The sequence below is a fragment of the Macaca nemestrina genome, chromosome 3 (assembly GCF_043159975.1).
Source record: "Macaca nemestrina isolate mMacNem1 chromosome 3, mMacNem.hap1, whole genome shotgun sequence".
NCBI lineage: Eukaryota > Metazoa > Chordata > Mammalia > Primates > Cercopithecidae > Macaca > Macaca nemestrina.
Window position 1 is genome coordinate 47,183,854 of NC_092127.1, and position 25,278 is coordinate 47,209,131.

The 25,278-nt window shown below is 36.7% G+C and overlaps 1 protein-coding gene across 12 annotated transcripts in view; it reads left to right on the forward strand.

The window, feature by feature from the left end:
- LOC105493295 (inositol polyphosphate-4-phosphatase type II B) overlaps positions 1 to 25,278 on the forward strand; it is an 822,839-nt gene that overhangs the window by 560,667 nt on the left and 236,894 nt on the right. For all 12 annotated transcript variants that reach the window (XM_011760836.3, XM_011760835.3, XM_011760841.3 and 9 more), the window contains one exon: positions 21,876 to 21,987. In XM_011760836.3, the coding sequence (XP_011759138.1) occupies positions 21,876 to 21,987 (112 nt within the window). The remainder of the gene's footprint in view (positions 1 to 21,875; positions 21,988 to 25,278) is intronic.

Here is a 25,278-nt window from a genome sequence, read left to right on the forward strand (position 1 = left end):
GCTAGAAATCCCTGCATCATTTTCAACTTATCCTTTCTAAAATTCTTACCTGGTAATGTTCTTTTCTTTCTTGAAACTTTATATGTCCTCTTTCCCTTCTCCACACCACTCCTCTCTCCTCCGTGAGCATGACCATGAACATCTGTACATCTGCTCAGCCCAGGTATGCAAGGTGCTTCATCCACAGCCTGGCATAAGTCTACTTTTCAGTTTCATCTCCAACCACCCACATTAATCTTGATCTTGACCACCTCTTCTTACCTCATTTATAGTGGCTTATGGGTACTTAACATTTTCTAAAGGTGAAATCAGAGTTCCTGTATTTCTCTGAGATCCCTATTCTCATGCTCTTTGAGCTCAATTTCAACTTCATCTAGCAAGAGAGCACACTTTTTTATGTGCAGATGGTGCACCTTAGATTGTTCCCCACCCTATGTCTACTTTTTCCCCACCATTTTTTGATATCCCTTGCTCAGGGAAGATATCCACCTGGTATTCTCCAAATTTACTTGTACTAAGAATTGAGAGGTAATAGTCTCCAGGCATGTCAGTGAGAAGGTCTATTCACCATCCCCTACCACAGCTAACCATTGGCCTCTCAATTTCCTATGACCAATGAGCGTCTTTCCATCATCAGAAGCTTTAGGTGCTGCGAAAAGGATGTCAGAGCTCATCATTCCTGTTCCAGTTAAGATGCTTAATGATCATTAGAAGGTCGTCATTTTTTAACTACTTCCAGTGAGATTTTACTTTGCATTTCTATTTATATATTTTCTTTTTACAATACACTTAGGGGTTACAAAGGTAGTTTTGATACATGGATATATTGCTTAATGGTGAAGTCTGGGCTTTTAATGTAACCATCCCCTGAATAGTATGCACTGTACCAATTAAGTAATTTATCATCCTTCACCACCCTCTCCCCTTACAACCCTTTTGAGTCTCCAGTATCTATTATTCCACGCTCTGTGTCCATGTGTCCACATTACTTAGCTCCCAGTTATAAGTGAGAACATGTGGTATTTGATTTTCTTTTTCTGAGTTTTTTCACTTAAGATAATGGCCTCCAGTTCCATCCATGTTGCTGCAAAAGATATTGTCAGTTCTAAGTGTGAATTGTACTGAAGATACCATCCTAAAGCAGAGATAGGAAGTTACTTGTCTCTTGGCAATGTATTACCCTTTGTAGCATACTCTAGCTCAGAAATTTCTACCCTAAACCATTAAATGACATTCACTGTTGTCTGTTGTTCTGTGGCCTAGCATAGTTATTTCATAGTAAAACTGTGGTTAAGAGAGATTGTTTGCAATAGTGCTTCAGTAAGAGAAAGAGTTGAGTCAGGGAAATAAATACTGTTTAATTCATGGAAGATAGGGAAACGTAGAAACCGCATGGGAAATAACATGACAAGAGAGATTTTAAGAAGGCAGAAGAGAAGGATGACATCAAACAGAAAGAAATAAAAGATGTAGAATAAGACAGAAGAAGTAATAGGCAAGTTTATGTTGCTTTACTTGAATACATTTAGTACCAATATAAACAGATTGCTTTTTTAAATGCTGTGCTGCAATGGAGGATGGTCACTTTGCATCCAGCCTATAGTTTTGTGGTTGATCCACTAAGTTCCCTGATCAATGTACTTAAGCTTAATAGAAATGCCCTGTAATCCCAGCACTTTGGGAGGCTGAGGTGGGTGGATCACCTGAGGCCAGGAGTTTGAGACCAGCCTGGCCAACATGGTGAAACCCCATATCTACTAAAAATACAAAAATTAGCTGGGCGTGGTGGCAGGCACCTGTAATCCCAGCTACTCAGGAGGCTGAGGCAGGAGAATCTCTTGAACCCAGGAAGTGGAGGTTGCAGCGAGCCAAAATCCCGCCATTGCACTCCAGCCTGGGTGACAAGAGCAAGACTCTGTCTTAAAAAAAAAAAAAAAAAAAAAAAAAAAGGATATAAAAATTAGGTAATTACCTTTTTTATAACATCATCTTGGGCTGATTAGTTTATTGCATTATAGGACAGTTTTACCATCTTGCATTGAAAGTAAAGTTTTAAAATTAACAAATTATAAATGAAAGTTTAATTGAACCTGACTGAAGTGTTACTAGGCATATATTACATTATACAAGAAAAACAAAAGACCAAATCAGCTTGTAGAGACACGCCAAATGTTACTTTTGTTTTCTGATGTTCACACATGTAAATTGGGAAGTAAACACACTTCTTTAGAGCTTAATATAAAAACGGATTGATAAAAACAAATTTAAGGTTTCATAATAAACAAGGTCTAATCCTTATCTATCCATTGATGACCAGAGCAGAACACTTGAATTTTATCATAGTTTTTAATCTTCCCTTATATTTCTCTGATGCAGTCTCTCTCAGGGAAAGGATTTAAAAGTTTAAAACCTAAACTTAGAAATAGTGTATAGTGGGGATTATTTTTCTCTTATCTAGAATCAAATTGAAGATTTTCCAGGACTCACGCAATAAATAAGAGAGATGGTCTCTAATGGTTCTTGGGTTTGCTTGTTTGTTGGGCAGGCTGCCAACTAACACTAAATTTTTTGGCTATTGACACTTGCCTCTAGTATCAGGAAAAATGAATTGCTTCTATGACCAAGTGAGATATAGCTTTTAAAGCACTTTCAGGATAGGCCTGTGATTGTAACATGGAGGGAAGTTAGAGTTTCATCACTGTTACCAGGAGTTCATTACTTTGCTTAAATGTACCAGTCTATCTGGTAGTGATAATAATATCACTGAGATTACTTCAAATTGTAGTTTTATAAGCCAGATTTAAAGAAAAGGATCTCCTATACTTTAATAGAAAAATAAACAGTTTTCAAGCTATTCTTTCCTTCATGTCGTTTCTCCTTTCTCAGTACTCCCACTAGTCCTTGAATCAAGTAGTGTTTGAGTGATGTTATCTTTCCCACTAAGTTCATTTGAAGAAATACATTGAGACAAAAATACATATAATATATGAAAGATCCAGGGAGAGGGAATGTTAAAAACAAATATTACTGGTTTTGTATTTGCTATAAAATTGTGTCATTTTCTCAGAAATTGTAATGCCTTTAAATTCTTTGAGTCCAAAAATGCTAGTCATAGATAGAAAATGATACAGCACAATTTCCTTTCAGTTTCAGGGCTAAGTGAAGAAAAAAATGAAAATACATTTTTTGGAGAGTATTTTTCTTTGTTTATACCTTATAGGTCCATTCCTCAATTAGAGCTTTATGAACTTTCTACCTAATGCCTTCCCTTTAGAGAGATGGAGTCAGAATTGAAGGCTAATGATTTTCCAAGTGACAGTGACAAAGAGGGTCTCCTTCTGGAGCCGATTTTAAGAATAGGATGTTGGGCAACTATGAAGTGAGAAGACAGTCTGGGAGTAGAGAGCAAGCAACATTTTACAACAGTACATGAATACTCATTCTAGGAAAGAGTTTCCCCTTCTATTTTTGAGTCAAACATGTGAGTATATGTGTCAGCATATAAAGCTGACACATGAGGTCCCAGTGCAGATTGTCGATGGCCATGTACATTACCTATAATGTCATCCGAGACTAGAAACTAAGTCACATCACATTAGGAATTATGTCTAAGTTCTGCCATTAGTTAGACATATCACTTCAGAAAGTCTATCTTTTTTTGTACTTCAGTTACATCATCTCTAAAATAAAAAAATTGTATTAGGTGTGCTTTCAATCCCTAGTGTTAGTTGCCTCATGATTTTCTCCATCTCGTAAGAGACGGGAGGAAGGAAGTAAATTTTGTATTACTTAGAAGACATGATTAGTCAATTATATAAGGAAAAGCTTTTGGTTTTTATCGGGTAACTCCTATGTTCCTGGAAGATAGCCCTAAGATCAGATTTAAAGAATAAGTCTTTAGAAACAGAGGCACTGACAGAGTTCACAGCCTCAACTGTAATTGAGACTTCTAAGAGCAGACTGTATCTCATAAGGCTGATTTGAGATTTTAAAAAAATAATAATATGTTCAAAAAAATTGAACTAGTGCCTGGTACATAGCCGCCAATAAATATTGGTCATCATTCCTATCCTCATCATCAACTTCAGTGTCTTATAACACTGAGCCCTGAATAGCCCCTACATTCTTTGAAAATAAAGATCCAGCTCCAGGTTGTTTGATGCCTAGCTGTCTGTGGTCATACATGCCACGTCCCTCATCTATGGTCAGCCTGGTCCAGTGGATGATCAGTGCCAGTCTCATTGGAAATGTGGCATTAGAGGAAAAACTTGAAGGTGAAAATAACCATGCAGACGTCAGTTGGGAAGTGGCGATGGTGGTGGTGGTAGCGTTTCAAACTAAAGAAATTGCTAATGCAAAGGCCCTAAAGGAGGAGTTTCCTTGGTATATTTGAGGAACAGTAAAAAGTCCAATGAGGCAAGAGTTGAGTGAGCAGTGTATGGAGGAGAGGTAGAGAAATAAGGCCAGCAGGGCACAGTGGCTCACACCTGTAATCCCAGCACTTTGAGAGGCCGAGGCAGGTCGATCACGAAGTCAGGAGTTCAAGAACAGCCTGGCCAAGATGGTGAAACCCCATCTCCACTAAAACTACAAAAAAATAGCCCGGAGTGGTGGCAGGTGCTTGTAATCCCAACTACTCGGGAGGCTGAGGCAAGAGAATCACTTGAACCCGGGCAGCAGAGGTTGCAGTGAGCTGAGATTGCGCCACTGCACTCCAGCCTGGGTGACAGAGTGAGACTCCATCTCAAAAAAAAAAAAAAAAAAAAAGAAAGAAAGAAAGAAAGAAAGAAAGAAAGAAAGAAAGAAATAAGGCTAAGGTGGTGATGAGTTCCAGGTGATATAGAAATGAAAGCCACTGTGCCCACTCCATCCTTTACTCTGAGTAAAACTGGGAGCCATAGTAGAGTTTTGAGCAGAAGGGTGATCTGACTTACGCTGTGTTGGGATCAGAAGACTGAAGGAAAGCAAGAGTGAAATCAGGGGGACCAGGTAGGAGGACTCTGTCTTAATTCAAGGTGGGAGTGATGGTGGTTTGCAGGGAGGTGGTAAGACATGGTCACATTCTGGATACATTTTAAAGAAAGGACAGGTAGAACATGTTACAGCATGAATAATGTGAGATTTCAGAGAAATAGAGGAAGCAAAACTGAATTCAATAGTTTTGGTCTACAAATACAATACAGTAGTTTTGGGGAACAATGAAGTTGTCACTGAATAGGGGAAACTGTGGTAAGGCAGGTTTTAAGAGAAAGATTGGGTTGCCGTGGAGTACTATGCAGCCATAAAAAGGAATGATATCATGTCCTTTGCAGGGACATGGGTGGAACTGGATGCCATTATCCTTAGCAAACTAATGCAGGAAAAGAAAACCAAATACTGCATGTTCTCTCATGTGGGAACTAAATGATGAGAACACATGGACACAGTTGGGGAAACAACACACCAGGGCCTGTTGGAGGGCAGGGGGCTGGGAAGAGGGAGAGGATAAGGAAGAATAGCTTGTGGACACTGGGATTAATACCTGCGTGATGGGATGATCTGTGCAGCAAACGCCATGGCACACATTTACCTATGTAACAAACCTTCATGTCCTGCACATGTACCCCTGAACTTAAAATAAAAGTTGGAAATTTTAAAAAAGATTGGAAGTTCAGTTTTAAACATTGTCGAGTTTAGATGAGTTAAGTTTGTAAGAATGAATTAATGAACTAATATACAAAATAATGAAAGAACCCTGGAAGGCCTAGAAAAGTATTTTAAATTATAGTCAAGAAAAGCAAATTTCTGAATAGAGGAAATAATAGAGAAAAATCATCACCGTATTTTAAAAATTCACTACTAAAATATATTTTAGAAAGTCTCTGTCTGATGCTTTCCATGAAGTCCCATAACACACCAATTTATTAAACAATACCAGAATGGAGAGGAGAAAGTATAATAAAGATAATAATGTAATGGTTTAAATAAAAAACTTGTTGAAAGTAAGAAAGAGTTATTTGACACTGCAGAAAACTGACTCAGTGAACAGAAGATAAACCCAGGCAATATTCCAGAGTTCAAATAATATACTTGAATCCTTCACTGATTCTGCTGCTTTCACCACCAGGATACCAAGAATATTATAATAACTTACTGAATGTTTGCACACATTGTCTCATTTAAGCTTCAACATATCTCATAAGGCATTTAATATATGATTATTCCCATTGTACAGATGAGAAAAATAAGTTTAGAGGTGTTGAGCAAGTTACCCAATACGATATTACTGTTATGTTTCAGAGAAAATGAAAAAAAAAAAAACTGGAAAGTATGAGAGAAAAGAAAATGTATAAAGCAAGGCAACGTATATAACTGTAATTAAAGGCTTATTTTAGGGAAGATAGGCCAGATTTCGTAATCAACCATTTTAAGATAAAAATTTCTAGAGATTTACAAATACAAATCAAGTGTGTTTTCTGTGTTTGAAGCAGAAGAAATAATGACCAATATTAAATCATACTCTGGCAATTTTTAAGGTTTGAGGTTTTAAGAGTGTTATGGATGAATTTTTGTATTCCCTCCAAATTCACATATTGAGGCCCTACTTTCCAATGTAATTGTGTTTAAAGATGAGGTCTTTGGGAGGCAATTAAGTTTGCATGAGTTGATGGGTGTGAGGCCCTCATGGTGGGATTAGTGCTTTTATAAGAAGGGATACCTGAGAGCTTACTCTCTCCCTCCCATGTGAGGCCACAGCTAGAAGGCAGCAGCCATTGACAAGCCAGGAAGACAGCCCTCGCCAGAACCAACTCTGCTGAGCTCAGACTTCCAGACTCTAACAACTATGAAAACAGAAATGTCTGTTTTTTACGTTTCCCAGTTTTATATGGTACTTTGTTATGGTAATCCAAGTAGACTAAAATAAAGACTTATTTTATTCTCATAGAGTTTGTGGAATAGACCTTTAAGGGTCTATTCCTATTAAATCAACTGTGTGTTCTTGTTGTTATCTCTAATAATTATAATTTTAAAATTATCACTGTTGCCACAGGTCTGTGGCAAGCCCCAGGCTTAGAATTTCTGTTCCACAGGATGGGGTTTTTAATGGTTATCAAGAATAACGCCTACTTCAAGAGATACCAAGTGTGATTTAGAAGAAGACAAGAGGGTAAATTAATTATGATGCTCGGAAATGCTTAGTAAGCCAGGACAAATATAGCACAACATGTCCAAACACAGGGCGACAGTTTGCGTAACCAACAGAGAACTCATTTGTCTGATTCTTATGCCTACAGAAAAGGGGATGTAATCGCTGAACAGCCGATGCTTATGAACTCCCAAAGTATAGTGTGAAGGTATTTTGTATTTAGATGCAGCTGTTGCCAGAACTACCACTTAAAATAAAGCTTTTGGTACTCTGATGGGCGCTATGGATGGAAGCTTGTCTATCCCTCAAGGTACTGAATAATTTCCTGGTAATAATTCAGAAAGTAGGGAACTCAGTGCCAGAAACTTCGAAGCACATCATGGATCACAACAGATCCATTGGAGATTATATGCATAACCTAACAGAAGATGAAGATGCTTATAGGAAACATTTTTCTCAATGCATAAAGAACATTGCAACTCTAGACATAGAGGAGATGTATAGGAAACTCACACTGCTACACCCAACTATGAGAAGAAGCCTAAGAAAGAAATTAAAGAGAAGAGGAAAATGTCTCCTGCTCAGAAGAAAGATTAGGTAGCTTAAAAGAAGGCAAGTGTCCTCATAGCTCAGTAGTGGGCTGTTGAGACACAAACCAAACCATTACAATTGTCTGTAAAGACTTTTAGATAAAGACAATAAACTAATTGATCAAGCAGCTAAAACAAGATCAAGAAGATAAAAAAAATGACCACCACTTTATATTTTGTTTTTCAGAGTAAATTTTTAAAAATTAGATGCGTCTTTCTAATTTCTTCTACTCTTGGATAATCCCAGCACTGCTCATGACTTGTAAGGTGGCCTTAAGCCCTTCATGTAACTTCTTCGGGCCTGTTAATACAAAATGCATTGAGTGATACTGAAGGTTATTCTCTTCCCTAAGAAGTCTGATTGCAGCCAATTCGGATACAAAGAGTTCTAAGAAATTTATCTCAGAGTAAGAAAGAAAAACAGCTATATCCAGGGTTATTTAAAACAAATAAACCTTTTATGTAAAATACAAAATTCATATCAATTCTCAAAGATTTACAAAAATATATATAGCAATCCCTTTTAATTCTATGACTTTTAGTTTTTACTATCTTTCCTGCTTCCTATTAGAACCTCTATCTGCCAAATACCAAAATATATTCTTTTTCTTATATGGATTCTTTTATTTAGAGATGACAAAGGCCATTTAACTACTAATGGATAACTTTTCTTATAATCAGAAATCTTGAAATAATGTTCTAAAAGTGAGCTATTCATAGAAGAAAGTAGATGGCTTTCCCATGTACTTTATGTTGAATAAATGGATGCAGGACATTTGATTTATTCCCACTAATCTCTAGAATCTATTTAACATGAATTAAAGCGGAATACTGTTTCCATGCAGCTGAGTATTTTGAACTTTGCTTTAATTACTTTTCTTCCTTTTAACAAAAAAAGTCCTGTAGGAATCTTTATTGTTCTTCATAGACTGCTTAAACTGTGAATCAGTCCCATTTTGACCTCTAAAATAATTACCAGATGATTTAGTAATGCAGAGTTAACACTACAGAGCAGAACAAGTTAAAATCAGAAAACGGAAACTTTCAGATCTTTATGTTATTTTAAAATTAATGTTGCCCTGTCTGCCCTTGCATATTTTGCCTAGCTAAACTGAGTTGCTTTATTGTAGTCATAATTGTTACTCATTCCCAGGTGATTTTTCACCATGCAGAATCCCTGTATTCTTGGGTCATCTTTCATCTGCATGGCGGATCATCCTTCTACCTCTCTGTCCACATCCTACTCTGGCTCTAGCAGCCTCTGCTCTCCAACTCTACTCCTAATATGTGAGGTCCATCCTTAGCCCCATGACCGCTCCTCAATCATTCCCCTTTATTTACCAAGAAACTGGCTCTCTTCCCTGCAACCCTGCCAAGTGACTGCCCTTCGTACCTGGTATAGGATAGGCATCCTCCAAAAACACTTCTGGATTTCATGGCCTCAGACATGGTATATCTGAGGCCATGAGCCTCAATTCTTACGTCACCTAGAGATGTCACCTCCCCTCATTTCATGAAAATTTTTACTTGGAGCGCACTCTCAGTTCAGCATTACTCCTCCCAGACTTCTTGTGATTCAGTAGCCACAGGGGTGCCCTTTTCAGTTCAATGGCCTCTCAGGCTTTTCTCTGCCCTATTTTAGTAACCATTCTCATTGTCATCTCCTAGATCTCATCATTAATCCCAGTGCTTCGGAGTCTCAATTTTAAGCATTCTATTTTCTGACTTCGATAGCCTCTCTTTCCAGTACACTCCCTCCAGTTGCTCTTTGACTGTCCCTAGTCATTGATGTGAAGTCCTGCTCTGCCCTACACAGCCCCTCCCCCACATCCACTTTTCTTATCCATCACTGAGAAATCACAAAACGATTCCCTCGCATATAGCCTCAACTCCTGTGCTCCACTTTCCTGTTGCTATACTCCATGAGCAAAATATAAATTGATTAACTGATTAATTCACTAATTTAAAAATTACAACAAAAACTGTAGCTAAACCCAGTGTTTCGCATACCTATTTCACACTTGTATTTCTGTAGCTGAATGGGCTGGGGAAGCTTGACTTCCGTGCTTACAGGTTTTATTTGGTACGTGACCCCTAAGTGCACAGGTACCCTCACTAATACTGTAGCTACTATGCTTCTCTGATTCATTCATTCCCACTTTCTGGGGCCACTATTTTACACCTCTGCATTCCTAAAACCTCTAAAATCTCTCTCCTCTTCCTCTGTCTCTGCTGATTTATGGTTTCTGTTGCACTGAGAAGAGGAATCTGACAATTTCCCACTCCACATTTACCAACCTATCAGCTGATTTATCTGATTTTCGTTTCACTGAGAGGAGAAATTTGACAATTTCCCATGCCATGTTTACTAGCCTACCTGCACCTTCTCCACCTTTCCTCCTGTTATACAAAAACGTCCACTTTGTGTCTAAAGTCAACTCCTCCTCTGTCTAGTGTTTGAGATTCTATCTCTTCTCACTTATTCAAGAACATTATTCCAGCACTTATGTCATTTTTCTTTTGCATCATGAATTATTCTTTCTGCTAGATCATGTGTGTCAGCATTAAAAAATGCCATCAAATCTCCTGTTTATCTTTCTAACTTATGTCCCATTTCTCTGGTTCTCTTTATAGCAGAACCAGAGTAAGCACTGCATCTACTTTGCCTCCCTCCTCTGATTGTCTTTTCAATCTATTCTCGTCAGGTTTTCATTCCTATTACTTTAGCAGCTAAACAGTGTTTGTCATGATCAGTAATGGCTCCATATTGCTAAATCCTAAGGATAATTGTCAGTGTTCCTCTTCCTTGGGATATCTGCCCAGTGGATCAATTGCTCACTCCTCAAAACCTATTCTTTCTTTGCTATCTGGGACACCAGACTTCATTTTCTTGTGGTCATTTCTTCTCTGTTTCTTTTGCTGGTTGCTCCTCATTACTATCACCTCTAAATGTTAAAGTGTCCTGTACCTCAGTTTAGGATGAAAAATCTCCTCTTCACTTTTCATTCACTGTCTTCCATCTACCATCTAGTCTTTTTTTTTTTTTTTTTTTTTTTTTGATGGAGTCTTGCTCTGTCACCCAGGGTAGAGTGCAGTGGAGCAATCTCGGCTCACTGCAACCTCTGCCTCCCAGTTTTAAGTGATTCTCCTGCCTCAGCTTCCCAAGTAGCTGTGATTACAGGTGTGTGTCACCACGCCTGGCTAAGTTTTGTATTTTTAATAGAGAGGGGGTTTCACCATGTTGACCAGGCTGGTCTCAAACTCCTGACCTCAAGTGATCCACCCACCTCAGTCTCCCAAAGTGCTGGGATTACAGGTGTGAGCCACCACACCCAGCCCCTTCCATCTAGTCTTAAAGCTTTTAATATCATCTGTATTCTGATGATTCCTATATGCTCATGCATCACATAATGACAGACTGCATATATAGTCAGTGTTGGTTCTATAAGATTATAACACCATATTTTTCTCTACTTTTTCTATGTTGAGGTACACAAGTACTAACCATTGTGTTATAATTGCCCATAGTATTCAGTACAGTAACATGCTGTGCAGCTTTATAGCCTCAAGCAACAGGCTATACCATATAGCCTAGGTAAGTAGCAGGCTATATCATCTAGGTTTATGTAAGTTCGTGCTATGATGTTCATGCAAGGACAAAATTGCCTAATGGCATCTTTCTTAGAATATATTCTGTCATTTAGCAATGCATGACTGTTCTTATAGCTCTAGCCTTGGCCAATTCCTTGAACTCCTGACTCTAATATCCAACCACCTAATGATAATTGAACACTAAATAAGTGTCTCAAATTAAAAATCTGCTAAACTGGACTCCTCATTCCTGCCTGCTGCCCACCATGCCCCCAAATTCTGTTTGTCCTCGCCATCTCCCCAGGTAGGAAATTGCAATTCTACCCTTCCTATTGTTCAGGGCAAAATCTCTGTAGTCTCTGATTCCTCTTTCTCATATTCTCTATAGCCAGTCAGTCACAGCATCTTATTAGCTCTACCTTCGAAATAAAACTAAAATCGGACACATCTCCCCTTCCTCCTAATTTCTCCTACCTCATCTTCATGATCCTCTCTGCCCCCTACAGTTTATTTTCTATATTGCAGCCGAAGATGTGTCTAAAACTTGTCAGTCCAAAATCTTCTGTTGATTATTTGACCTCACTCAAAGTAAAAGGCAAAGTTCTTACAGTGTTTTCTTCAGAGTTCTACATTATCTCACTCCACATTGCTGTGGTCAACAGAATGCTACCATGTTCCCCAAGATTCTCAGCCCCTGGTGTAGCTGCTCTGCATAACACCCTCCCCTTGAGTGCAGGTGGGACCTGTGAATATATGCTGCCTGTAATTATACACAGGTGGCTGGGATAACCATGCATATGACAGCATCTTAGCAGACTGGAGATGGAAATTCTGCTGGCCTTGAGGAAGCAAACCACCATGCTGTGAATTGCCAGTGGAGAGGGTCTTATGGCAAGAAGGGCCTTGAGACTGAGTGTTATCCTCACTTACAACCAACAGGAAAATGAGAACCTCAGTCTTAAAGCCACAAGAAAATAAGTTCTTCCAACAGCCTGAATTAATTAGAACGTGGATTTTTATAAGAATGCAGTCCAGCCTATATCTTGATTTCAACCTTGTTAGGCCTTGAGTAGAGGACTCTGACTGGACATTTGATTTATAGAAACTCTGAGATAATAAGTCCAGTCAGAGTTTAGGTCAGTGGATTTATGGAAATTTGTTATGCAGCAATAGAAAACTAATACATGCCCATCTGATTTGGTCTTCTAGTGCTTTCTTCCCCACCTATCTAGCTTTAGCCACATTGGCATCTTTGCCGTTTCTCAAATAGGGTAACCAGGATTCACTTCAAGGCTTTTGGATCATCTGCTTCTCTCTGGAAAAATCTTGCCCTGAGAAAGATGTATGACTCATTTCTTTACACTTCAGGTGTGTGTTCAAATGTCTTCTTATTAAAAAGCCTTTCTCGACCACTGAAAACAAAGTAGCAGCCCCAACACAGCACTCATCCACCTTTTACCCTGCTTAATTTTTTTCTCCATGGCACTCTTCATGTTTTGACATATCAGATTTGTTTGCCACTAGAATATAAGTTCCATGAGGGCACAGAATTTTGTTTTGTTCTGTTACATTATTGTGCATGGATTAGTGCTTAATAGTACTAGTAAATGCTTAATAAATGTTTGTGAAATAATTAGTATTTTCTGTAATTTTGACCTTAATTTTACATCTCTATGGCTTTTTATGTATTTTAAAAATGATTTTATCATGTGTTGTCAGATTAAATGAGAATTTAAAAAATTAAAAATCACAGGATTTTATAACGGAGTAGCAAACATTTAAAACAAATCATAATGCAATTAAGCATGAAAATATAGGGATTAAGAACTGCTCAGTTTCAGAGTACATGCCTCAATATGTAATTTAAAGCTCAGTGAATTTCTGGCTGCACAGGTTTGAAATACATTACACTCTAAAATTATATTCAATACTGTATAACTTTGACCTTTTAATACTAGCTTTTATTTTCGACATCTCTCTGCATTCTTTCCTACTATTAAAAAGACATAAAACCCAAAAGCATACAAACTCTCTATATATAATTCAAAATTTGAATATTAAATATTGTCACATCACTAGCATTTAATACTGATTGTTTAATAATTTAATACTCCAGTTCTCCATACCTGTTATCTATGGAATGTTTTCAGAGTGTCTAAAAGCATTTTGATTGGTTTTGTGATGTTTACAAACCATTCATGTAAAAAGTTTTTGTTGAAGAAGCAAAGAAAAAAAAAAAAAAGCTTAGCTATCTATCAAAACTGTTTCACCTGGGCTTATAAGTGTATATATTTTTTGCTTCTGAAAATTTCCGCAGGAAGTCAGGTATTCCCAGTCGTCTGTCTATAACCTCCTGTAACATGTATCTTTCTTGCCACAATCATCTTCCTCTCCCAATAGTCTGTGTTTAAGAGGTGTAGCACTCTTTTCCTCTTTCTCTTACTCAAAAGTAAAAAAGAAAAAAAAAAAAACGAACTAAATGAACCTAACAAAAAGTCTCAGCAACAGTTTCTTTTCTGTAGGTCTAAATGTGATAATATTAGATGATAGGTGGCCAGCTGATTTATGAGTCACTGACTTGGTAAATATATTGCACCTCCTGGATGAGGATCTAGTCTCTGATGAAATGTTTCCTACTATTCAAGTGAAATTTCTTCCTTTCCTATATGAAATTTCTAATGTCTTTAGATATTTTGAATTTATAGTGCATGGGATAAAATCCACACTTTAACATCCCAAGTAAATGTCAGAAATTAGATTTGCTTGACATGGAAGATGATAACATTTTAGTATTATGATTTCTGTATTCCCAGACTAAATGGCTGCGTGTTTTTTGTTTGTTTGTTTTGCTATTGATTTATTAGAGAAAATGGATGTGTCCTTTCTCATTTATCCCATTTTATAAATTAACATTAACATTGGACTGAATGAATGAAGTTATCCCAAAAGATTATGTACTATATGGTTCAATTTACTCAATCTCATTCTCAAAAAGGAATAGCTGTTTTGATGGAAAACAGATCAATAGTGGCCAGGGGTTGGTGTGGGTGGAGTTATGAATCAAAGAGGCAGTAGGAAGGGGTTTCTTTGTGGTAATGGAAAAGTTCTGTATCTGGACTATGGATACAGACTCTGTTCATACAAGTGTTGAATTTCATAGTTAACTGTTTTAGTTTAATTTGTAAAGTTTAAGCAGAGTATTTTTTTTTTCCAAATGGATATTTAATTGTTCCATTTGTTGGAACAATTTCAACCATTTGTTGAAAAGACTACTTTTAGTTTGTTCCATTGCCTGTAACTTTGTCAAAAATCAATTGACTATATTTCATCTTGATTTTATTTGTCAATTCGTCTTTCCATTTCAAAACCAGAGTTTAATTACTCTAGATTTACAGTATATCTTAAAATCAGTTAGTTCAGTTCCTTCATTTTTTTTTCCAATACTGTTTTGGCTGTTCTATTTTCTTTGTCTTTCCTTGTTGCTTTTCAAATCAGCTTGTTGATATCTGCAAGAAATATTACTGGAATTTTGATTGGTATTACATTAAATCTGTAGATCAATTTGAGGAGAATTGACAACTTTTAAAATTGCATCTTCCAATCCATGATCATAGTGTATGTCTATATGTATATTTATTTAGACCTTCTTTGTATTTTTTATTAGTATTTATAGTTTTCAGCATAAAGATCTTATATGTATTTTGTTATAGTCACTCCTAAACATTTTATTTGTTTTGGATCTACTGAATTTTTAAAATTTCAATTTCCAGTTGTTCGTTGCCAGATATTTGTGCATTAACCTTGTGTCCTGTGAAACCTGTGGTATCAATCTCACTTCTGTTTTCAAAATTTTTATAGTGTTATTCAGACCTGTTCCTCATATTTGTCATTCGGGTGACAGCCAAGACCTTTGTGGTGTTCTGGTTCATAGATTTTCTCAAAGTCTCTTACATACTTTTTAGTATCAGACCTTTCCATGCACAACTTTGAGCGAGCCCAGAGTTCATGAACAATATTAAGAAGTCACTTTCCGGAGCTTCTTCCTCTCCACAATCTCCCGAATACTTCCTGTTTCCTGTGGCTTCCTTTTTTGATCCTTCAGCCAGTAAGCTTGGGTTTTATTTACCTACTCTTCTGTACAACTCCTCCTTCTTCTTGGGGCCATGAGAATAGAGAAAAATGAAAGGTAAAGGGAATTCACCCCACTCTCTTGGGATCACAGCTTCTCCAATCAGAGAGGAAACTTTTTGTCCTTCGTAGTTTTAGGTCCCTGTGAGCCCTAAATACTGCCATCACTGCCACTGCAAGACTACTTGAGGGCTAGGGCTTGAGAGAGTGGAGAGAGGAAAATGGATTTCCCTTCATTTTTCTGAATATTAGGAGACCACTTTCCTGCCCCTGAGTCAGAACTAAAGGAATTCTCCTGGAGCTCTCTCTGTCTACACCAATGCGCACACTTACATTTCGAGCTGTGTCTAATCTAGGTTGGGAGAAACCAGAAGGGAAGAAATGGTAAACTTACTGCTGGTTCAGTGATATTTAAGATTATTATGGCAACAAAACAAAGATAAATAGATGGGACTTAATTAAACTAAAAAAAACTTCTGCACCGCAAAAGAAATAGTCAGCAGAGTAAACAGACAACCCATAGAGTGGGAGAAAATCTTTGCAATGTATATGTCTGACAAAGGACTCATATCCAGAATCCACAAGAAACTCAAATCAGCAAGGAAAAAAAAAAAAAAAAGAAACAATCCCATCAAAAATTGGGCTAAGGACATGAATAGACAGTTCTCTAAAGAAGATGTACAAATGACTATCAAAAATATGAAAAAATGCTCAACATCACTAATTATCAGGGAAATGCAAATCAAAATCATAATGCAATACCACCTTACTACTGGAAGAATGGCCTGTTAATTTTAATGCAATTTTGGAATCCTGACAAGACAATTACAAGATGCCAACCTTATTTTCTCACCTTGATGATAAAATACTTCTTAATTCAAGGAGCTAATTTATATTTTACATTTAGCATTGTAACAAATTTCCAAATATAATATATATTTTTAATAGTGTCATGAGGAAGATAAAAATTGCTTTATCTTATTTGTATTTGTATAATTCTTCGTATTTGTACAGTACCATTTTTAGCAGTAAAGAGTAATCTACAAGCCAGTTAGTCTGAAAAACTGATGATGATCAACATTTCTATGTCATGCTCTTGAAGCTTTGTGGCCCAGGCGGTATAAACAATACTACTCATTTCCATATACTAAAGCAAAAAAATAAAATAGTGAAAGCAGAGCTTTAAGATGAAAACTTGACATGAATGAAATGGAAGAAACAGATACTGGAGGATGGGAAGTAGGTTCTTCAGGGATAACATAGGAGAAGTGATAAAACTAATTGGAATGTTGCTATTGGGAAGGGACACATGAAATAGACATTATGGAGGAAGAACAAGTAGGGCTTAGTGACTGATTAGAGAGGAAGGGCAAGGCAGAGGCAGAGATGAAATCTTCTTGGTTTTGAGTTTTGGAGAATGACATGTGACTAATGTAAGTGAATTTGGGTTTGAGGGAGTGAAAGGTTAGGTCTCAAGCTTGTAGAATGTAAAATCACGAGATCAGAATAAAGCGAATTTGGAGTTCTAGATCAGAAAATCAAGATCAAGTTGGGAATATAGGATTGGAGTAGATCTTCATAAAAGGATAGTTAAAGCTCATGATGATGGATGGAATGTCTGAAGGTGAGCCTATACTGAAAAAAGAGCAGAAAACTAATAAACCCTAGAGTATAAGCTATTAATTGAAAAGCTTTTACTGTTAATTTGAAAGCATTATATGGCTTCTGACATTTGTGAATTTCAGCCAGAATAGAGGTGTTTAGTTATACCTACTTAAATATAAATCAAATTTATGTGAGCCCTATGTAAATCCAGCACTGCTGTATAATTGTATTCACCAGAAAGATCATCAGGGTGCAGTCATTCACTCAGTGAATCCGTTTGTTTACTTATGGCCCTTGTTTATTTTTATGTTTGGGTGAGATTTCCATCTCTGGTTACATGTCTAGATGGTTTAAATGCAGGGCATGTCTCACAGCTGAAGATTCCTGTGCATAGTACCAGAACTACTTTATATTCACAAAGACTGACAGTGCTAATGATGGTTTGTCCCTGGATGTTTACAGAGTCATTTATTGGTTTGTATCTCTGTGGCATTTCCAAAATCGAGAATTTATTTACATTTTGCTGTTTAACACTTCTGGAGGTGTTTTTCTTTTTTCTTTTTTTCCCTTTATTAATGATGGCAGAATAGGTGAGAAAGAAGTTTAGAAAAAAGTATCATTAAATTGTCCTTTGTTAGAAGACTGTTTAACATTCCCTTTCCTTTAGTCTTCTAAAAATATTTATGCGTTCCAGCATGTGAGATTGAATATTTCATTAGGAAGTATTAGGGGAGTCATTTTAAAGGCAAATTTTAAAGACCCTTAATCATCAATATATTATATATGCTGAAAACCTAGGTAAGAAGGGAATGTAGATTTGTGTTGCTGAAATTTTCCCCATCTTTGTCTTCCATATCTTTTTATTGTGGTTAAATATTTAAGTCTATCTTCTGGGGGAAAGAGAAACTTGACATTGTGATTGAAATACCCCAGCAGCCATGAACTGCTTATCTTTTACTTCTCTCTCTCTGCTTTCTGCATTAAACAGTGGTAATGACCTGGCAATACACTGTCTGAAATGACATGGTTTTTTTCCTTAAGTAGATTGAGATATTGATTACTGCAGCCCCATCTTACTGCTACGTAAATTGCTAGGAAAGGTAAGAGTATGAAGATCACTTCTGTTTTGGGTTCAATCAAATTTGTATCCTTGTAAACATACCAAGATCCAATGTCATAATTGCTATATACATTGTATGACCTATATAATATATTATAAGAAAAGCTAGCTCTTTTTTAATTTGGTTATAAGTGCTAAGTCACTTTCCAGATTTGGCATGCCTTTGGTTTGTCTGGCAGAAAGTGGAATGGGAAGGTGTAGAGTGAGGAAGAGAGGCTAGAATTGATCTGAGATTTTTGCTGAGTCCATATCAATCTGTGATGCTCTATGATGAAATCACAGGAGTGATTAGAGCATGGGGTTTGAGTGCTAATAGTATGGAACAGCTTTTAGAGACCAACTCTTTGTTTTGCAGTAGTGGAAACAAATCCAGAGAACTGAAGTGATGTTAGTGGATGAGTTGGAAGCAGAACCTGGATTTCTTGATTCCTACCACAGAACTCTCTAATATATCTTCTATGCAGATGTGATAAATTTCCATAAGATAAAATTCAGTAGAATTTTGGTGATGAATAATGATTAAGCTATTATTACTAGCCTTTCCAACTTGAAAGGTGATAAATTGGAAGCATAATTTAGCATTTAAGAATGTTTTTCCTAAATCTTTAAGTCATCTTTGAAAAAATCTTTGGAAACATGAAATAGATATTTCATTTGTGACTCTCCTAATTGACAAGAAGTGTGGATATCTGTATTCTTTGTATGGTAAATTATAACGGAATAAATAGGGAATGGCTTCTACATTTTACATTCTAGTTCAGTGACAGGGTGAACCACATTTTGGATGTCTTGGGTTTAGTTCTTTGGTTTAAAACCTGGATTTACCATTCTGTTTTTTCCTCAAAGTTCAATTGAGGAAACATGCTTTAGGGCATGCAAAAAAGCTGCCCATTCAAAATGGTTTTGGGGAAAAATTTATGCTAGAATTTTATAGTGTCACTAGATTAGGATTGTTCCTTGCTTTGATTCCACCCAGGCACTAAGTGAAAGCCTATAGAAGATAAGGAAACATAGGAAACCCAAAAGGAAGGAAAATCATTGAAAAAGTAGCCAAATGCTTTAAGAAAGAGAAGATAGAGCTGTAGTTCCCAAGTTCACTCCCATAGTTCATTGATTATTCATCTACTTTAGTATTTTTGACTGATTCACTTGCACTGTAGTTAGTAAATTTGTGTTCTCTGCACCACTAGGAATGTAAACATCATAACATCCTCTTATTACAAAGTCTTTGTATCCCCAGTGAGCATTTAATCACTGTTGAGATGCATATGCCATGATATCCTATAGCCTTTTACTATAGTCGCAGATATCAGTTTCAGTAAAATTTCTTGAGAACATCAAATTAAATATAATTTAATACATTAATAACAGTAGCAATTCTGTTTTTGCTGCTAGTGTTATTGTTCCAATACTACTATTAAGATGATGGGGTGGAAGTGGCAATTATCTTGTGTAAGACATTGTGTTGAGCACTTTACATTAATCATCTCCCATAATTTAATTCTTAAAACAAGGCTATTGTTATCTCCATTTTACAAATGAGAAAATCAAACATATCAAACATTCATGTGGGTAAATGACTTGCCCAAAGTCACACAGCTAGCAGATAACTCAAACTCTTGAGTTCACACTTTTAACCAATATGACATATACGATTTATTACACAACCCTTCTGTTTCTTTTCAAAAAGAAATCTGCAAATATCTACAAAATTAATTTTTAAGTAATACCCATGAAGGTCCTTATTATATGCTTTATTTAACTACTAAGTACTGAAAAATTATACAGAAACATGCTTCACCATGACTTATCACAAGTTATTATGTCATATTCAAATGAGAATATGACACACTGGAAAAATGATATAACGAATTATTTAAAGCCATCCCAGAATTAGAGTTAATATAGTTTTCTTCACAGATCATACTGTCACCTGTCTACACATCTTCTTTGTGATAAATACTTGCTTTCTATATTAATTTCAAACAACTGAGTCAACATTATAATTTCCACTGATTTCAAAATCACCAAGAAGCATTTCACTTCATATTTTAGTAAAAAATCTGTTTAACAATAAATCACTGTTATTTTTCTGTTTTAGTTTTCTTTATTTTATTGCACCATGACATTAGCTGTGTACATGCTATCAGATATTTTCTCTTTTAATTTTCTTAAAAAACCTAATTCAAAAGTTGTGTTTTAATTTGTACCTTATCTAGTAGTAGAGTCAGTTTTTCTTTTCACTTAATTTATTCATTATTTTAATTAACATTTTGGTAAACTACTCATAGGAATGCCCCTTCTCCTTTCTGAGACTTTTAATAAAAAAGAAGCAGTATTTAGAAGGAATTAGTTAAAAGAAAGGTAACATTGGTGTTCAGCTAAAAGTTGAAAACAAATTTCATGAAAGATGTGACTGATGAAGAAAATGAGACATCACATGACTATTCAGTCAATTCTACTCAAATAGAAGTTACAGCAACACATCATATCTACGAGGTGACTTGTTACCTATTTTCACAACAGGCTCAAGGGAAAAATATAATTATATGTTGCAGTGTTTCCATGGTATAATGGCACTATTTATTCTGTAATTTTTCTTGCTCAGAAGAGGAAACTAGAGAATCTTAAAGTGTGGCTCTTAAACTTATCTTTAGCTTTCATTATCATTGCTAAACACAAAAGTTTTATGCTGCTAAAAATAATGATGGTGAAAATCTTATATTATTATCATTGAATATAAAAGAGTTGTTGATGACTTGGAGAAGATAGAAACTTGAAATTACCACTTCTTTACCTTGGAAGGGTCTTTCCATCTTTTTGAGTCTCAATTTCTTTATCTGAAAAGGTAAAGAGTTGTACTAAATGACCTTTGGGTTATGTTCTGCTTTACATGTTCTTATGTTTGCTAGGAGAGAATCTTTTTTAGTAGCATATAAAGAAAATGTTAGGGAAAAGGTGCAAAGTCAGATTTTGTAGCCAATAGCCCAGTCATAGAGGAAGATAAGAATATTTATACTCTTTTCTATTTTACTTGGCCGCAGTTTCTGTGATAGGCACATATGTATCTCATGCAGTTAGTATAGATGGGCTGTAGTTTATGCTGTTTTAGATTTGATGGTTCCAAATAGGGTATTGATCTATGACACAATGTTCTTTCCTTGAGGGTACCTCTGAGAACATTTAGGAGGTTTCATCTTCCTAGTTACTTTTTGACCGTCTGTACTCTTACCTCACACATTCATGAATAATTTTTATTTCAAATTAAAAACAACATGCTGTAGCTCACGCCTGTAATCCCAGCACTTTGGGAGGTCTAGGCAGGTGGATCACCTGAGGTTGGGAGTTTGACACCAGCCTGACCAACATGGAGAATACAAAATTAGCCAGGCGTGGTGGCACATGCCTGTAATCCCAGCTACTCGGGAGGCTGAGGCAGAAGAATCACTTGAATCCAGGAGGCGAAGGTTGCGGTGAGCTGAGATCACGCCATTACACTCCAGCCTGGGCAACAAGAGTGGAACTCAGTCTCAAAAACAAAACAAAACAAAACAAAAAACACCTACCCTATTAACATGTTTTGCTGTGTTTTATGCAGATTTTGTCTTGTAAGTAAATAACAATGCTAGTGGTTTTCAGAAACAAATGTGTTTGGGATATTTTTGGGGAAGAGAGAAGCTTCTTACCTTTCCATTTTGTGTATTTTTTGTTGCAGAACTTCAGATGGTGGCAAAGTGGTTGGCACCATAGAAGTCAGTGTCGTGAAGATGGGGGAGATTGAGGATGGGGAAGCCGACCACATCACCACAGATGTACGGGGACAAAAGGTAGGATCTCAGTCCGTTCATTGTACAAATTAAGTTAAAAATGATCAGCTTTGCCAGGTGCCTGTCTCACCAACATCTCTGTGGGGTTTGAAATCTCATTATCAAAACCTAAATGAGACAACAATTCTGAAATTGGAATACAATGTGTGTGTTTCAGCCTCTGACTCAGAGGGCCCGTTTGCTTGGAACTATGCAAAGCAATGCTCCATTCAGAAGCACCTTTCTCTTCCCTGCCAGCTCCCTGGTTGACACTGCCTCTTCTCAGTTGGAACAAAAGTATTGATCATTGTCACATTTTACCACACTTAACTCTATGTGAGATGCCAGAAGATTCTGGGAGGGCTATTACCCAAAATAACTTGTTCTCTACTCCCAAAACCCTCTTTGCAAAGATATGCAATTTTAATTTGTATTTTACCTTTATGTGAAGGAGGGCACATTTAACAAGAACTTTGTGCCTTATGAAATGGAGGAGAGAGAAGCAGGAAATAGTATTCACTGAAGGAACAGCTCTGGAGGAGGGACAATGGCAACTGAAGGAGAAGCTGCTTCCTGAAACACAGAATAAAGGCCTGATGCATATAAACATGCGTCCAGGATTCTGTCTTTTCTTCTGTTCCTTTTCACTAAGGCAGAGAAACTCTACATAAATACTAGCCTAAATTTCTTTCTTAGGAATGCAATCGCCTGTTTTATTGAGACCATTGAAGCACATGTGGTAGACTTAGAAACTGCTAGTAGTTTCTTTTAGGAAAATGAATTTTATACACTATAATTTCTACCTTTTAATAATGGAGCATTTAAAAAATCATTTTAATAAACAATCATTGTATATACTTATGGGGAACAATGTGATGTTTTGATATATATTTACATTATGGAATGATTAATCAGGTTAACAAATCTATCACGTCACATACTTATTTTGTGTGTGTGGTAAAAATATTCAAAATTTCTTCTTGTAGCAATTTTGGAATCTACAATGGACTATTATATAGTGACCATTCTGCTCAATAGCTCACTGAAGCTTATTCCTCCTGGCTAATGGAAACTTGTACCCTTTGATGAGTACCTCCCATTTCCCTGAACTTTCCCTTCCCCAGCTTCTGGTAACCATCATTCTGCCCTTTACTTCTGTGAATTTGACTCATGTAGATTCCACAAATGTAAGCCAAAAAAAAAAAAAAATTGACTGAGGCAGGTCTCAATTAATTTACATGTTTATGTTACCAAGGTTGAGGCTGCACCTGGGAAAAAGCACAAATTAGAGGAGCATCTGTGACCCCTGCCTTTTCCAAAGAGGGTTTTGAGGACTCCGATATGTAAAAGAGAAAGAGTAAGCAGGAGGGGAAGAAGAGAGAAAAAGACAGGGGGGAGGGTAGGCAATGAGGTAAGTGGTCACACAGTGAGGCTTTCATTAGTGCTCAGTGAATCTACATTTTATATGTGAAAGGGAGAAGAGGAATAGTCAATTATTCATTCCTCTAATATTCAGTAAATCTACATTTTACTTAAAATAAAAGAAGTCAATTGTGTGTTTGTCTCAGAGTGGGCCGAGGGATGATTTTCTAGTCTTGTCCTTGTCCCCTCTCTGTGGAAATATAAGCTGTTAATTTACATTGTTAGGGTGAGATTCAACAAAACTCTGTATTAAGGCTATTTTATAGGGGGGATATATATTCTGAAAGAGTTGGGACCCACAGGGAATTATGAGCAATTTGTGAATGACGGCATCTGGGGAGAGATGTGGCCTTCTATCATTGCAGCTATCTGTTCGTCAGGGGTAAAAAACAAAGGCAGTTTTTTGTGTGTTTCAGTTCCCAATCTTAACTTTCCTTCCGACATAGTGAGTTTGGGGTCCCAAGAATCTGTTTTCTTTCTCAACATATAAATGAGATGATACAGTATTTGTCTTGTGCCTGGCATAGTTCATTTAGCATAATACCATCCAGGTTTATCCATGTTGTCACTAATGACAGGACTTTCCCCCTTTTCAAAGTTGAATAGTTTTTTATTGTGGGTATATACCACATTTCCTTTTTCCATTCATCTGATGATGGACACTGAGATTGCTTCCACATCTTAGTTATTGTGAATAACGTTGCAGTGAACATGCATGCAGATATCTCTTTGGCATATTGATTTCAGTTTCTTTGGAGTACCCAGAGTGGGATTGCTGGATTTTATGGTAGTTCTATTTTTAGTTTTGTGAGGAGCCTCTGTGTTGATTTCCATAATGGTTGTATTAATTTACATTCTCAACAGTGCATAAGGGTTCCCTTTACTTCACACCCTCACCAGTACTTATCTCTCATCATTTTATTTTATTTTATTTTATTATTTATTTATTTATTTATTTTGAGACAGAGTCTCGCTCTGTCACCCAGGCTGGAGTGCAGTGGCGCAATCTCGGCTCACTGCAAGCTCTGCCTCCCGGGTTCATGCCATTCTTCTGCCTCAGCTTCCCGACTAGCTGGGACTACAGGCGCCCACCACCATGCCCAGCTAATTTTTTGTATTTTTAGTAGAGACGGGGTTTCACCATGTTAACCAGGATGGTCTCGATCTCCTGACTTTATGATCCACCTGCCTCAGCCTCCCAAAGTGCTGGGATTACAGGTGTGAGCCTCTGTACCTGGCCTTCCTCATCATATTGATAATAGCTATTGTGACATGTGTGCAATAGTATCTCATTATAGTTTTAATTTGCATTTTCCTGGTAATCAGTGATGATGAGCATTTTTTAACATATCTGTTAGCCATTTGTATGTCTTCTTTTGCAAGTGTTTTTTAGGTCCTTTGCCCATTTTTTATTGGGTTGTTTTCTTGCTATTGAGTTGAGTTTCTTATATATTTTGAATATTAGCTCCTTATCAGATGTATGGTTTGCAAATGTTTTATCCCAATCCGTGAGTTGTTTCTTTATTGTTTCCTTTGCTGTGCAGAAGCTTTTTAGTTTGATACAATGCCATTTGTTTATTTTTGCTTTTGTTCCTGTGCTTTTGGGGTCGTGTCATGGAAATCTCGCCCAGACCACTGTCATTGAGCATTTTTAAATGTTTTCTTCCTAGTGCTTTTATAATTTTAGGGCTTATTTTTCAGTCTTTAACTCATTTTGAGTTGAATTTTGTGCATGAGCATGGCATGAGAAAAGGGTCCAATTTTATTTTTCTGCATGGGGACATCTAGTGTCCACAACACAATTTGTTAAAAAGATTGCCCTTTCTTCATTCTGTGTTCTTGGTGCCTTCGTTGAAAATGAATTGACCATATATGTGTGGATTTATTCCT